The 17,180-nt window shown below is 30.0% G+C and overlaps 1 protein-coding gene across 1 annotated transcript; it reads left to right on the top strand.

Annotated features, from left to right (window-relative positions):
• The first annotated feature begins 2,838 nt into the window (after window positions 1-2,838).
• Window positions 2,839-7,458, top strand: LOC129914107 (uncharacterized). Its single transcript, XM_055993177.1, has 6 exons — window positions 2,839-3,412; window positions 5,237-5,389; window positions 5,466-5,540; window positions 5,748-6,037; window positions 7,095-7,357; window positions 7,413-7,458. Exons 1-6 carry the CDS (start codon window positions 3,316-3,318, stop codon window positions 7,456-7,458), a joined length of 924 nt encoding a protein of 307 aa, XP_055849152.1. The 5' UTR covers window positions 2,839-3,315.
• Window positions 7,459-17,180: the final 9,722 nt, after the last annotated feature.

The following is a 17,180-nucleotide window of genomic DNA, read 5'->3' as shown; positions in this document are numbered from 1 at the left end:
TTTTCGCGCAAGCGCCTGAAATTGAATTTCTTTTTTTCGTATACAAAATATAAATCGTTATATTTGAAAGTGATATAAATCATATTTTATATTATTTTCAATCAAAAACAACAATTCAACAATTTATTTCGATCAAATATTAAAATGTTGTAACTATAACACATCTATTTTGTGGAATATTTGTTTAAAAAGGCAAAACTGTTTAACTGCGGTTAATTTATAATTTAAAGTAATGTTTTTTTTTTTCAAATATGTTTGACGGCTTACATATTATTGAGATAGTTTCGGTTATATACATTTACAAAAATAAATGCATTTAAGGCAATTGTATAATTTGTAGTTCTACCATACTTAAATACCTACCTAAGTGATTTTGAATCTGACAATTTTCGAACTGGATTAAAAACAAATACATAGCATTCATAAGGATTTTGTAAGCAGTTCTAATACAATTTCATTGGAAAAGCCATTTAAAGGAAGTCATTTAATGGCTTTTATTTCTTGTGCTTCTACAATGGAATTTCGTGTAGCCTTATTGAAATTTAAACGAAATGTTAACATTAATGCTTGTACAAATTTTGAAATTCCACTTGCACTAGGTTTCTAGGAAGTGTTTAACGAAAGTTTAGCCTCGAAAGTTTTAATTTTCGATTCACAAACTAAATACAAGACCTGTAGAGATAATAACTGCGAGAAATTAAAGATCCTAACCTTATGGAAGAAAAATTGTTAGTTGGGCAGCTACGTCTAGTTGGGGAAAACTTTCTAAAGTTTTTAAATAATTATCGATTTTATCACAGTTGTTATCACAGTTCAATTTATCACAGATATTATGGCAAGAGTTATCACAGGTACTTTTAAAGCTAATATCACAGGAAGCATCACAGGTTTAAGGTTTTTTATAAACACCCAAGTAACAATTTCAAACCTCGGTTACAAAATAACCAAAGTTATAAAATAACTGCAAATAACCGCGGTCATAAAGCGGCTATAAACGGGTTGCTAAAAGTCTGTAGTTAATTTTAGGTTAGAAAAAAAACCCAGTATTTTCGAAGGTTTGTTTTGGGTTAAAATTATACGTAAAATAAACTTTTAAGTCATAAATTAGTTTCAAAAATTCCATTTTTAAACCAAGGAAATATTTTGGCTATTTATTTACTTTTATAAAACCCAGGTTACATTCTTGTTATTTTTTCAACCCAATTTTTTTGGTTAAATTATAACCTCAGTTTGAAGTTGGTTTTAAAATAACCAAATTTCTTCAAAAGTTTCAGAAAAGTATTTTAATAACTCGTTTTTGACACAAAGTCATAAATAAGTTTTTAAATAACTTCTAGATTTGTGTTTTAAGGGTTAAAAAATAACCAAATTTTGACTCCAAGTCTGAAGTAAGTATTTTAATAACTTTTTTTTCGCACAAAAAGTTGTTTTTAGGTTAGAATTTAACCAAATCTGATCTCAAAGTTTTAAATAAGTATTTTAATAACTCTTTTTTTACCCAAAAAGTTATTTATTGGTTATAAATTAACCAAATTTTATCTATAGTTTGAAACGAGTTTTTAAATTACTCACTTTAAGATGGAAGTTGTTTATTGGTTTAAAATTAACCCATTATAAATCCTAAGTTTAAAGTAAGTTTCTAATTAACTTCTTTATTTGTCTTTTATGGGCTAAAAAATAACCAAATTTTCATTACAAGTTTCAAGTAAGTATTTAAATAACTCCTTTTTTACACAAAAAGCTATTTATAGACTAGAAATTAACCAAATTTGACCTGCAGTTTGAAACGAGATTTTAAATTACTGACTTTTTACCATTAAAGTTGTTTAGTGGTTTAAAATTAACCCATTATAAATCCTAAGTTTAAAGAAAGTTTCTAATTAACTTCTTTATTTGTCTTTTATGGGCTAAAAAATAACCAGATTTTCATTACAAGTTTCAAGTAAGTATTTAAATAACTCCTTTTTTACACAAAAAGCTATTTATAAACTAGAAATTAACCAAATTTGACCTTAAGTGTGAAACGAGATTTTAAATTACTGACTTTTTACCATGAAAGTTGTTTATTGGTTTAAAATTAACCCATTATAAATCCTAAGTTTAAAGTAAGTTTTTAAATAACTACTATAAGTACGTATAAGTTTTTAATCAACTCGTTATTTACCTTTTAACAACCCTGGTAATTTTTCAACTAAGTTCCAACCCAATTTCAACTAACCAACAACTCTCTACACATACACATTCACCATACTCGAGCGTCGCGCGTCGCCTATCATATTTTTGTCTCTCATTTTTCTCAGATCTCTCAGTATTCTTTTGTGGCTGGTGGTGACAAGTTATTGTGCGCGAAAGTTATTGTGAAAAAATATAAATTAAATTTAAAAAAATATCTATCTGTGAAAAATTATTAAGAGGTAAGTTATTTGTTTATAATTTATTTTAAATATTAAATATTGTTGTTTATGTTGAATCGGGCTTTTTTGGTCACTTCCTTTTATATGCAAATAAAAATCTTTATTTCATACTATTTTATTTTTTATTTTATTTGCATATAAAAGGAAGTGACCAAAAAAGCCCGATTCAACATAAACATTAATAGTTCAAATAATTGGTCAAATTATCATTAATTTAATTAATATTAAATATTGTTATTTGTTTATAATTTATTTTAAATATTGTTTAAAAAATAACTTCTGAGTTTGAAAAATATTGTCTGAGTTTAAAAAATAACTTCTGAGTTCGAAAAATATCGTCTGAGTTTGAAAAATAACTTCTGAGTTTGAAAAATATCTTCTGAGTTTGGAAAATAACTTCTGAGTTTGGAAAATAACTTCTGAGTTTGAAAAATAACTTCTGAGTTTGAAAAATATCTTCTGAGTTTGAAAAATAACTTCTGAGTTTGAAAAATATCTTCTGAGTTTGGAAAATAACTTCTGAGTTTGAAAAATATCTTCTGAGTTTGGAAAATAACTTCTGAGTTTGAAAAATAACTAATAATTGTTAGAATGGAGTTTGCAACATATCGACATGGCATTCCAGTTATCTATGGTTCAAGCTTAAAACAAAAACAAAATTTTTACGAAAAACCGTTCTATTCTAAATTTTTAAGCGTTTATAAATCAAATGAAGAAGAAAATTTGCCTAATTTTTATAACATAGAAAATATTTCCTCTAAATTTTTCAAAATAACTTTACCAAACACTGAATCTGTTTTTTTTTCCATTAGTACATTGTTAATCAAAATGTATTGTGTTGTGGAGACGCTCGAAGATGAAGGGAAGTTCGTGACGGCAGTTCCCAAAAATTGGGTCATCGATGGAACGAAGCTATTATGGCCAAAGTCGGAAAAATTGCAACACAGCATCGGATGATTGGCAAAGCATAGCATGCAAATTAATATTTGATGACATCGGTAAGATACAAGTTTAGCTACATCTTTTTTATTTTATTTTTATTAAGTTCACTTAGACCACTTTTCTCCAAGTAAAATTTTATTCGTATCTAAACTTAAAGCAGTTTATCCTGGGGGCCTATTTTTGACAGCTTAGTTACGTTAACTTTGATACACTTTAGGTCCCCTTTCATATACTTAAAGTAATCGCGATTATGACCTTTCAATATGTAAAAAAAAAGTTTTTTCCTCAAAAAATTACATATTAAAGGGTAATTTCCAACCATCTCCAACATTTTTTTGGAATATACTGAACGTAGGGATAAATAAAACTCTTAAACATTAAAAAAAATCCTATGTATTTCTCATATATCAGCAGCGTACTTGGCTTTAGAGCTTGACCTAATAAAAAAAAACACAACGAACGGTCTAATGTACACATATAGTGGAGTAACTAAAGCTCAAAAATTGGCAATATTAGGGAACCCGGCCGAACAGCTTAGATTTTGATGATCTTTTTTTCAAAGGTCGGTAATTAAAAATACTTTAAATTTGGCGGTGTTGTCGTTTTAATTTTTTACTTATTCAAATTTTTTAAATTTAATTGAAGATTTTTTTTTAAATTAATTTTTTTTTGAACACAACCAATTTTTTTTGCTTAAATTTCATAAAACAAATGATAGCAAAGATTCTCTAGGTTATTTAAGGAAAAAAAATATAAGGGAGTAAGGGACAATCTTCCATCGTTTAAGAGATAAATGCAATTTTCTCATAATCTGACTTCAAACACAAAAAAAAATTTTTGAAAACAACGGCAACACCTACAACATTTAAATATACATTTTTAAAAAGCTAAAAATTTAGTCATATTTGTAAAATTAAAATTAAGTTCATTGAATTAAGAGCTTTTGAAAGAATGGTATCTGAACTCAGATTTTTGAAAAAAAAAAATTATTGAAAAAATTTTAAGATGTCGTTTTTTAAACTTTTTCGTAATACCTATAAAATGCATTTATTTTCAAATTTTTCTGGCCACATTTATTACGATTTGAAATTATAAAAGAAAATGTCAATATGAATTACGGTTTATGAAAAAAATTAAAAAGTATTTCATTTTCGAAGAACTTTTTTTAATAGAAGTTTTGAAAAAAAATTTTACTTATTTGTTTTTTAAAGTTCAACATCTAAATATAAAGTAATTTTTTCTTCAGTCAATAGCCCTTATTGTTGAAAGTTAAATAGCAAAAATTTAAAGTTCTTATTTACCAAAGTCTTTGAGAAAATTAATTATTTCAAAGCAAAAATTCAGTTTTTATCAAAAAAAACCCATTGAAATTGAAATTTTTTTCAAAAACTCTTGATTAAATTTAGTGGATTTAAATTTAGGAGATAAGAATGAGCTTCTGGCTTTTTAAAAATGTATTTTAAAATATTGTAGGTGTTGCCGTTGTTTTCAAAATATTTTTTTTGTGTTTAAAGTCAGATTATGAGAAAATTGCATTTATCTCTTAAACGATGGAAGATTGTCCCTTGCTCCCTTATATTTTTTTTTTCTTAAATAACCTAGAGAATCTTTTGCTATCATTTGTTTTATGAAATTTAAGCAAAAAAAAAATGGTTTTGTTCAAAAAAAATTTAATTGTAATTTTAAAAAACAATACGGCAACATCGGCAATTTTTAATCTATAGACTTTAAAGCATTTTTAATTACCTACGTTTGAAAAAAAATCGTCAAAATCAGAGCTGTTCGGCCGGTCTTAAGCCGCTTCACCTTTTGAACAAATATTTTCTTGTATCCCTTTCATGCCACTTATATTTACGACGAAACATGTATTTCCTTTTAAGGTTCCTGGGAGGAAGCAGTTCAGAAGGAAAAGGATGCCGAGTATTTGTCTTCTTCTGAAGAAAATACGGAAGAAGAGACCATCATCGACACCAATTCTTCGGAATACATGACAGATCTGAACAAATTGATGTCAACTTTGATTCCTAATTCTGGTAAGTTTAAAATTAAAAAATTATAAACATGGGAACAAAGTAACTAATTTTGTCATACTTACTTCTAATTTTCAAGACGTTTCCCCGTTCACCCCCCCAAATGAAGATGTTACCATCACTAATGTCATTTCCGAGTTATACACGCATGAAGGTAAAAAATGTATTTTAACACTAGTACCATTTTCAAAGTCGTTTTTAAACTCAAGCTTATCTTAGACTGGGGTTTATCCAATGTTATTTGAATAGGATAAACTCCAGTCCCTCTTAGTAACAGCTGAGATAGCATATAAGTTCTTTCACTAACCGTATTACTTTTTTTTTGTATTTTACTATAACTCTTATTTTAAATTGTTTATAGGCCCCAGCACCAGTACCCAATTCAAGGAACTGTCGTCCAAAATAGACGAAATTTTGGAAAGACAGCGTTCCACTGAGGTGAAGGTGCAGGCCATGCAAGGAATGCTGGAGGCATTCATGGCGAAGTCCGAAGTTTCGGTCAATTTGTTGGCGTCCAAAATTGGAAAAGACAATGCAGAGGAAGTGGATGAGGAACTGCAACTTGATGAAATTTTCCCACTTACCTCTGTCCAAAAAATTGAGGAAATGGAGGAAAAACTCCATCAAAATGGATTGTTAAAAAAAAAATTGGTAAGTACCAAAATATATGAAATATTTGAATTTATAAGATATCAATAGATTCTATATTGATTTCATTTTCATTTGTTACTTCTCTAAAAATATTAAGTTTATGTTGATAGTTTATTTTTATCCTGAAATCTTTGAATGCAATATGACACAGACCAATAAAATTGATTTTTCTTTAAATATTCTTAAACAAAGCCACTTATGCTTTTGATGTCGTCGCCCTAGTATTGGAGTGCCGTATACGCCAAATTGCATTTTTTGAACTAGGTATGCAGTCGTATGTTTTCGAAGTTGCTCTTTTCAAATCTGCTATCCGTTTTTTTCTATCTTTTTTCGTTGCCGAGATATTCACTATTGTTTTGACAAAAACAAGAAATTTTGGCATTTACGTCAAATTTTTCATGCAATGCAAGAAAATTTTGAGAATTGTTTTGACGTACGTTGTTTTTTTTTGACGTACGTGTTTATGAATAAAAGAAACTTCTGATTTTCATGGCGTATATGGCAAACTCATTTTGGACAAAAATTTAAATATTTTGAAAACTAAACGAATTGCAGATGTCCAATAACATGTATATAAAAGTCACATTTTAATTATATATCATACTAAAATATCAAAAAATACCAGCGGTTAGTTCTTTCGCAATTATCTTCCGAACATTTAAATGTGATTTCCCAAAAATGTAAAAATGGCGTATACGGCACTTCAATACTAGGGCGACGATGTGCTGAACTAGAATTCGAAATCAGAATCTTCCTGCCAGCCCTCGTTTTTGAGATACAGGTATTCCATTAGAAAATTAAAATAATAACCTGGAATATCTCATAAACGAGAGCTGGGACTGTGCCTACATCAGCTACATTTATTTCAACAAATGATTTTGACAACTTAGGTAAATAATTATGTCACACTTGTCGTCTCCTTTCTTTAGAGAGGTATTAAGCTTTGATTCAGAAAATTTAAAAGTTTAGGGGTCTGTGTCATATTGCACTCAAAGATGCGAAACTTAACACACTTTAAAGCACATTATTTTTAAAACATATTTTTGTTTTCTTTCAGGTCCGTAAGTTGGGCTCATATGGGGGGGTCAACGGAACGAAAACGATCCCCACTATATGCAAGTGCATTTTTACAGATGCACTACTGGCGGAACATTCTTGGCTGGGCACAAACGCCAAAAGCTTCAGCCAATACAAGTTTTTATATAAAACTATAATGGAAGCGGTCCGAACAAGGTTCCCCACTTACAGTGAAGCCGAGGGTGCTTCATTTTTCAAAGCTTTTTTAAAGCAAGCCCCATTTCGAATGGGAAAACCGTCCACGTAAGTTAAAAAAAAATTATAATCAACATTTAAGTTAACATTTTTCTCTTTACAGTTCCAACACCAGCTCCTCTGCCTCTGACGGGCAATCCACGACATAGGTTGTTTCATTTTTAGTTTTATTTTTAGTTTTATTTTTAGTTTTATTTTTAGTTTTAGTTTTAAATTCATTAAAAAATAATGTTTCACTTAACTTAAATTTCAGCGTTCTTATTTAAAATATTAAATTTTCAGCTGGGAAGAATCTTATGGTTTGCAGCATGTTGGTAAGCAAACATTTTAAAGGTTTTTTAAAATCTGTAAATAACCGGTTATAAAAAAGCCGTGAAATAACATTTTACAGATTTTATAAAAAACTATAAATAAACGGTTATAAAAAAACCGTCAAGTAACGTTTATTACAGGTTTTATAAGAACCTGTACGAAGTTATTTACAGGTTTTATAAAAACTGTAGGTAAACGGTTATAAAAAAACCGTCAAATAACGTTTATTATAGGTTTTATAAAAACCTGTACAACGTTTATTACGGGTTTTAAAAAAACTGGAGGAAAACGGTTATAAAAAAACCGTCAAATAACGTTTATTATAGGTTTTATAAAAACCTGTTCAACGTTTATTACGGGTTTTAAAAAAAACTGGAGGAAAACGGTTATAAAAAAACCGTCAAATAACGTTTATTACAGGTTTTATAAAAACCTATAGGTAAGAGGTTATAAAAAAAACCGTAAAATAACGTTTAAAACAGGTTTTATAAGAACTTGTTATATTACAGGTTTCAAAAAAACCTGTAATAACGTAAATTACAGGTTTTATAATAACCGTAGTAAAACGGTTATAAAAAAACCGTCAAATAACTCAGTACAGGTTTTTTTTTAAACTGTATAATAACGGTTTGTAAACGGTTATAAAATAGCCGTAAATGGTTTATTTCAAGTTCTTTTTTAACTTAAAATAAACAGTTATTTAATAACCGTAAAAATTAGGTTTTTAAAAACCCAGTATTTGTAGAAAAAAGTGGGTTTTTTAAAAACCCTATTTAGACGAAGTTAAAAAATAACTGACCATTTTCGGTTGTGGAGACGTTTCTGGAACGTCTTTAAGACGTTTTTTTAACGAGTTTTGTAACTTATCCGTTAAATAACCAGAGTTAATATCCGGTTTATTTTCCGCTTTTTAACCACAAAATGTTATTTGGGCAGTTTCAAAAAAGATAGCAAAAATATCACAGATGGTTGTAGGATCACTAGCAGTAAGATTGTTATAAGTCATCAGAGCCGGGAAATTATTTGTTTTCTTTTTATTGTTTACAAATTGCCAACACTTTTTCGGATCTGTTTTGATTTGGTTTTTGATGCCTAATAAGTAAAGATGATAGTTTGACTTAGTTTTAGCATGGAGCTCCCTTCTTACAGATGAGTATTTTAAATAATCCACAACCGAATTGGATGTCAAATAACGTCTATACAATTTTGTTTTAAAATTTCTTAGTTTTTTAACTCAGAAAATGAGTTTTTAAAAGGAACGCACATAGATAGAAAGTTTTTAAGAACAGAATTAAACAGAGAACAGCTTCAGTCACCTATCGGATAGGCTATCAGGGATACCCGTATCTGGAATATCTTTTTGAATGCGATTTATGTCTTACTAGCCCTGTTCCATTGGAGGTGGTAGTTTACTCATGAGTAGATCTAGTACTACAAATAACACACGATCTTCTACTCGAGGAGATACGAAAGTGTAGTTGTTGTAGTAGATTTCTACTCACGAGTAAACTACCACCTCCAATGGAACAGTGCTATTATTCAGATAACCATAAATAAAATAATATGTAAATATTAGCCCTGTTCCATTGGTGGTAGTTTACTCGTGAGTAGAAATCTAGTACAACAACTACACATTCCTATCTCCTCGAGTAGAAGATCAAGTGTTAATTGTAGTACTAGATCAACTCATGAGTAAACTACCACCTCCAATGGAACAGGGCTATTGAAAAGACAATATTATTTTATTTGAGCAAATTAATTTTTTTTTTATTGTTGCATAGTATTTGCAAAATTATCTTGACTTTATTTTTTTAATTGAACAAATTTTATAAGTTCAATTTGACGTTTAACAAACAGCTGTTTGTTTTCCACGTTTTTGCAAATATTTCTTGTGGGGTGCTCACGTAAACCATTTGCGGAAATTTTTGTATCCTTACATGAATACCCTTACGGCCATATTATTCACTAGTTTTAAAAAATACATCTGGGTGTAAACAATGTCAAATGTCAAAAATAGATCCAATTCCATAATATTCACTACTTAAATCCAATCTCGTTAAATCCAAACTGCTCTCTGGAGGACTGTTTAACTTATAAATCCAGATGTAAAATTCATTTTCACAGTGTTCAGTTGTTTTGTCAAGTATTTTGTGAAGGAAAAATAAATTATACAAAATTTATTGAATAATCACATTACTTTTTTTGAGTAAATAATAGGTGTGTTTTTTTGTTTATCTATATAGATTTTGTGCAAAAAAACGACATCGGGATTTTTGAAATACATGCAAACATTTGGCACCACTGTGCATTAGGGTGGTCGTTATTTTCCAAAAATTGGAATTTCTATGCTCCCAAGGGCTTATATGGTTGGAAATAAATAAAAAAAAATATTCCCCAAGTTTCAAGTCTCTAAATTAATTTTAACCCGTGCCGAAAAGCGGTTGAAGTTTCTTATGGGAATAACATGGGGTTTTTGACCTTGTCCCATCAAATTTAAATTCCAGCCAAACTATTCGTTCTAAAAATCTGAAACTTGGCAGACTTATACCTTATAGTTGTAGCAATCATGTGGATTTTTTTCAGATTTTTAACTATTATAGATTCGGATATTGAGCTCGGTAGAGAAAACCATTTTTTCAGACTTTTTTAATTTTTTTTTTCAAAAAAAAAAAAAAATAATAATAAATTCCTTATTCGTTTATGAGTAATTCCATATGAAAAGAATATAGGAAAAATACCTGTCATAAAATCTTGTTCTGTCATTTTTTAACGGTTCCTTAGCTCAAAATATGAACTTCTGTATATAAATAATCCCCCAAAAAAATTAGCAAGTGAGTAGAATGAATTAATAATACAATTACGGCTTTTCAGAAAGATATCAATTATAACTGTAAGTGTTGCCGTTGATTTTTAATAATTTTTTTAGTATTTTACGTTATATTTTAGAAAAATGCCCCTCCCGCCTAAACGAGGGGAGATAGACCCCCTCTCCCATAGTAAAAAATTATTGTATTGAACTCCTCTACAAAATACCGTTATCAATTCTTGTCGCCTAAGTTATCATATTCGTGCCAAGCCGTTTTAAGTAAAAATTTGAATCATCAAAATAAAAACTTGCAAAAAAAACAGCTTAAAAGTGAAAAAATCATTACGAAACTATTTTTATTGAAAAAATCATAATTTTTTACTCCAAAAATAGTTTTGAAAAAAAAAAATTAAAAAATTGTTTTTTTAGAAAAAAAAAATAAAATGTATTTTCACCTTTTTTTGTAATAGATCAGCTTAAAATGAACTTATTTCATTTTTAATAACGGTTTTGCAAAAAAAACATTAATTCAATTATGTATAAAGTCGCAAGAAATATGCAAAAAAAGTAATTAAAGATCATGTTTTTTTTTACTCTCAAAAATTGAGTGACTTAGGGAACTAATTCATTCTACTCACTTGCTAATTTTTTTGGGGGATTATTTATATACAGAAGTTCATATTTTGAGCTAAGGAACCGTTAAAAAATGACAGAACAAGATTTTATGACAGGTATTTTTCCTATATTCTTTTCATATGGAATTACTCATAAACGAATAAGGAATTTATTATTATTTTTTTTTTTTTTTGAAAAAAAAAAATTAAAAAAGTCTGAAAAAATGGTTTTCTCTACCGAGCTCAATATCCGAATCTATAATAGTTAAAAATCTGAAAAAAATCCACATGATTGCTACAACTATAAGGTATAAGTCTGCCAAGTTTCAGATTTTTAGAACGAATAGTTTGGCTGGAATTTAAATTTGATGGGACAAGGTCAAAAACCCCATGTTATTCCCATAAGAAACTTCAACCGCTTTTCGGCACGGGTTAAAATTAATTTAGAGACTTGAAACTTGGGGAATATTTTTTTTTATTTATTTCCAACCATATAAGCCCTTGGGAGCATAGAAATTCCAATTTTTGGAAAATAACGACCACCCTACTGTGCATACACATTGGCAGCTGTCTGTCAAAAATGTTGCTTTTGTTTTTTTTTTTTTAATTTTAACTCCGAAGAGGGAAGGCCATTACATCCATGTTGGATACAAAAAAATTTTCACAAAAAAACAAAAAACATTTGCCATGGCATCCATGTTGGATTCAAAAAAAACCAAAAATCATTGGTATATTCTTAGCTACATTTTACAGGCCGCCTCCACTGAGAATGAACGATGCCCGGTTCATGAACATGTCTTGAAAAAATTCGATGGAGGCAGAAAAATCCATGCACAGACATCTTGTCGAAGAATCTGGTTTTTTGAACATGACATGAGAGTTGTTCAAATCATGGGCATGATTCTGAAGTCTTGTGTACGTGTAAGGATTTTTCTTGAATGTAGAAGTAAAACGAGTCATTTTACCTCTACATTCAAGAGAAAAAATTACATGTACACGAAAGATAAAATGAGACGACATGACATAATTTGCCCAGCGAAAAAAATTGTTCTCCCAGCAAACGCAGAACTACAGAAAAAACCGGTGAAATATGTACGTAAAAGAAGTACTTCTTTTAAACTGAAAAAAGATAGGAGCTCGGGAAAAAACTCAGTTATATACTTTCTGTATATAAGAATACGTGAAGCAGCTATCTCTTTCTTGCATGCAAGATGAAATAAATTTCCCCTCTTAATAGTACAGAAAAATGTACTTCAAAAGTGCATCAGCGAAGCACATCTGGAAGTGGTTCTGATGTACATTTTCCAGTACTTTTTTACCTACAGAAAAAGCACTGTACATGTACTTTTAAAGTACTTATTTGGAGCACTTTCATGGGTTTATATCCGTACTGCTAAAATCCATATTTTAATTTCATCTGTAAATAAAAAAATCTTTAAAACAAACAAACAATTCTTTTAAACAACTATTATTTAATATTTTATTGGAAAAACACAAAATAGTTTTTTTTTTTTAAACAAAATACATAAAAAAAAAATCCTTGGTCACGCGACTGTGGCCTGGCCAGTTGAGAAAAATGAAAAAGAAAAAAATAAAAAAATACTCTGCAGTCTGCACTTTGGTGGTAGTTTTTGTATCTTGTTTTGATTTTTTTTTCTAAATGCTCAAGGCTGAAGCTGCTGTAAACTCAGTCAATGATGTCTGGAATTGATCGCCACTAAAAGACAGAAAAATCAACAACTTTATAATTTATCAATTTTATAATCAGCATACCTTTATTTTCCAAATCAATTGGTGGTTGTTTTTGTATCATTTTTGTATTACTTTTTTTCTAAATGACCAAGGCTGAGGCTGTGCATTTTGATGGTGGAAATAAATTTTTGTGGCGTGCCGAAGAATTTGTGTGGTAGATATTGTTTAGAGAAAATAGTTTTCACAAATAACACTCAACACTGAGAAGATTATATATTTTTTAAATTAAATTGTTTTTATTTTTATTCTTCAAATTGAGCAGCGAAAAATTTTTTTGATGTTGCTGTGGCTGTGGCTCTCAAGGTTTTACTGGTTTCAATAGAAAATATAAAATGTAGGAAAAGTCAAATCAAACGCGAGCCGCCATTACAAAAGAGACAAAACTTTGTGCATTGCATACATCGCGCTCTTTTCCTCCCATTTATCAAAGAAGAGTTTATTTTTTCAGGAGATACAGAATTTCTATTTTTGGAGGAGAGAGATTTTGGTAAATAAGGAAACACATACATTCTCAAAATAAGCTTTGTTGGTGGTTGTATTTTCCCCTAAACTACTGAGGTTTGGTTTGCAGGGCTGTTTGTGGATTGGATTGCGGTTGTGATGTTGGGCAGCTGTATGCTCAGTGCTCTGCAAACGTTGAACTACAGAAAAAACCGGTGAATTATGTACGTAAAAGAAGTACTTCTTTGCCGCTGAAAAAAGATAGGAGCTCGGGAAAAAACTCAGTTATATACTTCTTGTATATAAGAATACGTGGAGCAACCATCTCTTTCTCGCATGCAAGATGAAATAAATTTCCCCTCCATCAAAAGTACAGACAAATGTACTTTAACAGTACATCAGCGAAGCACATCCGGAAGTGCTTCTAATGTATATTTGCCAGTACTTTTTTAGATACAGAAAAACCGCTGAAAATTGTACTTTAAAAGTACTTATCTAGAAGTGGTGAAATTTGTACGTAAAAGAAATCTGTGAAGCGGTGTCAAACTTCCCGATGATGGTGGAATTTTTTTTATATATTTTTCGTTTTTGTCTGCACAGAGAAAAAGTCGAACTCACATTCAAAGATAATTTGCTCAGCAAAGTTATGTTGCTGCGGCTTTCAAGGTTTCGCTAGAAAATATAAAATGCAGCAAAAGTCAAAACAAACGCGAACAAAGGAGACAAAACTTTGTATATTGCATACGTTGCGCTCTTTTCCTCCCATTTTACAAAGGAGAAACAAAACAATTTTATTTTTTTGAGGGGAGAGATTTTGGTATATAAGGAAACACACATACATCTACAAACTAGACTTTGTTGGTGGTTGTATTTTCCCCTAAACTACTGAGGTTTGGTTTGCAGGGGATGTGGCTATTTTTACATATCGTGGGCACAAAGCCAAAACCACGAATCTGCAAAATTGTAGTTTTGAGAAAAACGGCTTCAAAGCTTAGTAAACTCATGCGATCTTATGGAAACTCGTGCAACGGAAATTGATATTTTATGCTCATAGGCAACAGATGGAAAATTAAAATCAAGGCAGTGAATAGAGGGACAAGTAAAATGACGCATTAAAGTGAAAATGTCCAAAAATCGCGTGGTTTTGGCATTGTGCCGACCTTGCACCAGTGCTAAACCGGATCCTTACCACCGATTTCAGAAGATAATAGTTGCTGAACCACGGATGGCCCTTAGTGTGTTTATTTGAGCGAATAATAAATTGAATTGAAATAAAAAGTGTTTATTTGAACGGGAAGTAAAAATGCAAATTAAATAAACGAAATAAGTTTTATTGTGAACCCTGAATAAAAAATAACAATACAACTCGTTTTCAAAAATTGCTTTTTGAAAAAAAAAAAATTTGAAGTATTTTTAAGAAATCCAAAACCGAAAATTTTTAGATATTTTGATATAACGGCTACTTAAACACATCAAAAAATTTGAGTTGTCTAGTTTTGTCTTGTATTTTTCATGTATGTTTTACAAAGAGATACAAAAATGTATGCTAGCAAAAATACATTTTGTCATTCCAAACGTCAGTTTTCACGTTTGTGAACAAAACAACCTATGAAAAAATTAGTTTGGTGGCACAGATTTAAACTGTTCAAAAAGTTAAGCCCTGAGAAATCTCCGGGCTAAACAACTAAGCCCAAGGAGCTAAGGTATTGTTGGATTTAACATGTAAATTGCGTTTTTTGTCCAGTTAAGCCTGGCACGCAGATCGAGCTAAATTTTAGCCGATAGTTTGTATGGGACCTAAAATTTATTTCGATCTGCGCACATACACATAATAGGTGTGTTTTTTATTACAACCGGTCTTAACTGGGCAAAAAAAACGCAGTCTGGGCTAGGGTGGCTTAAACATCGATAGTCAGCTGTTTCGATAGTATCGATATTTTTCAAAAAAACAATCGATAGTATCGATACTATCGATGTTTTTTTTTTTCAATAGAAACCTGCCCCTAAAATTAAGCACGATCTGCGTAACAGACTTTATCAAAAACAAAAAAAAATAATATTTAAAATTCAACCTACGTAACATCTTAAATTCAACAAATTTTAGTAACCCAATCACAAAATATTTCGAATTTTCAATGCAAATAAGTATACATCATGATAAACGCAAATTCGAAAATTAAAGCAAACTAAACAGAAACATGAACAAAAACAAAACATACGAGTATAAGTTAAGTATATGTAGCTTTCCTTTACTCCACTGAGTTTTTTTAACTTTTTAAGATTTTGTGTTCCTTACTGCCATATTATTCACTAGTTTAAAAATACATCTGGATGTAAAGAAATTGAAATGTCAAAAATAAATCCAAATCTATGATATTCACTATCACACAGAGAAAAAAAATAGTAATTTTTAACTATTTTTTAACTATTTTCATAGTTAAAATCGGGTTAACTACTTTGGATTTATTTTTGACATTTGACAATTTTACATCTAGATGTATTTTTTAAACTAGTGAATAATATGGCCGTTAGCGACAAAAAAGGAAATTTTATTTTCAACATCACTCTATAATTGAGGTTAAATCTCGAGTCTACTCCTCAGTGGAGTGAAGGAACACGACAACGACAAAAGACACAACACAATTTTACCAATGAGAGTAGGTACCTTATTAGAGCTTATTTGTTCACACTTAAGTACTCGACATTTGTTTAAGTATTTGTTAGGCAAGGTTTTTTTTTCATACAAAAAATGACCGACAGTTTTAAAATCTACTCTCATTTTCGTTCCATCACTCCAGAAAAAAGGCTAAATCGGAAGTATAATCCTGAGTGGAGTGAAGGAAAATGATATTTTGATGAAAATCTGGTGGTGATTTTCATAAGAATAAAAAGTGTGATTGATATAATAGGGGTATTCACGATCCGATGCAACTGGTCTAGTATCATTGCAAAAGTGCAAAAGTGTAAAATCTTACAACACTGAAACAACAAAATATATGGATTGAAATTTTACAATGGTCTTGCACTTTTGCTATACCCTAACCCTATTGCAAAATAAAAATACAATGGTGTAAAATTTTTTTGACAGATGGCAGCTCACCTTCGCGTGTCGCCTATGATGAACAGTTTATCTTTTTTATTCTTATTATTTTTTATTTTGTTTCTTTTGATGTAATTTGTGAAAATAAATTAACCCGAACACAACAAAGAATGAAATTATAAAAAAATTGAAAAAAAAGAAGAAGCATCGGTGGAAAGACAACTCCGTAAAAAACAAGAGTGAAGCTGATATAAATCATATCATGGATTCCATTCAATAGGTGTGTTTTTTATTACAACCGGTCTTAACTAGACAAAAAAAACGCAGTCTGGGCTAAGCAATTTACATGTTAAATACAACAACACCTTAGCCCCTTGGGCTTAGTTGTTTAGCCCGGAGATTTCTCGGGGCTTAACTTTTTGAAGAGTTTTAAATCTGTGCTACCAAACTAATTTTTTCATAAATTGTTTAGAATTTGTTTAAAAACGTGAAAACTCACGTTTGGAAGGACAAAATGTATTAAAATAGTTTTGCTAGAATACATTTTTGTATCTCTTTGTAAAACATACATGAAAAATACAAAAAAATGACGAAAGCGAAAAATATGACAATTCTAAATTTTTGTTGTGTCTGCTGTTTTCGGAACATTCAATATACAGTGCTGCCAAGATTTCAGGTTAAGCCCCGAGGCGTTTTTTTGTCCAGTTAAGACCGGTGGTAATGAAAAACACACCTAATATTTACTATAGATAAGAAGAGGTGCGTTCACGATCTATTGTAAAAAAATAAAATTTTACACTTTTACTAGGCCTGTTGCACCAGATCGTGAATGACATTTAGAACTAATAAACTTGTGGAATGCAAAACTATCGATAGTTTTTTTAAGCTATCGATGTACGCGATAGT

The sequence above is a fragment of the Episyrphus balteatus genome, chromosome 1, assembly GCF_945859705.1.
Source record: "Episyrphus balteatus chromosome 1, idEpiBalt1.1, whole genome shotgun sequence".
In the NCBI taxonomy this organism is placed as follows: Eukaryota; Metazoa; Arthropoda; class Insecta; order Diptera; family Syrphidae; genus Episyrphus; species Episyrphus balteatus.
Note: the sequence above shows the minus strand (reverse complement) of the source record. Positions and strands in the feature narration are given on the sequence as shown.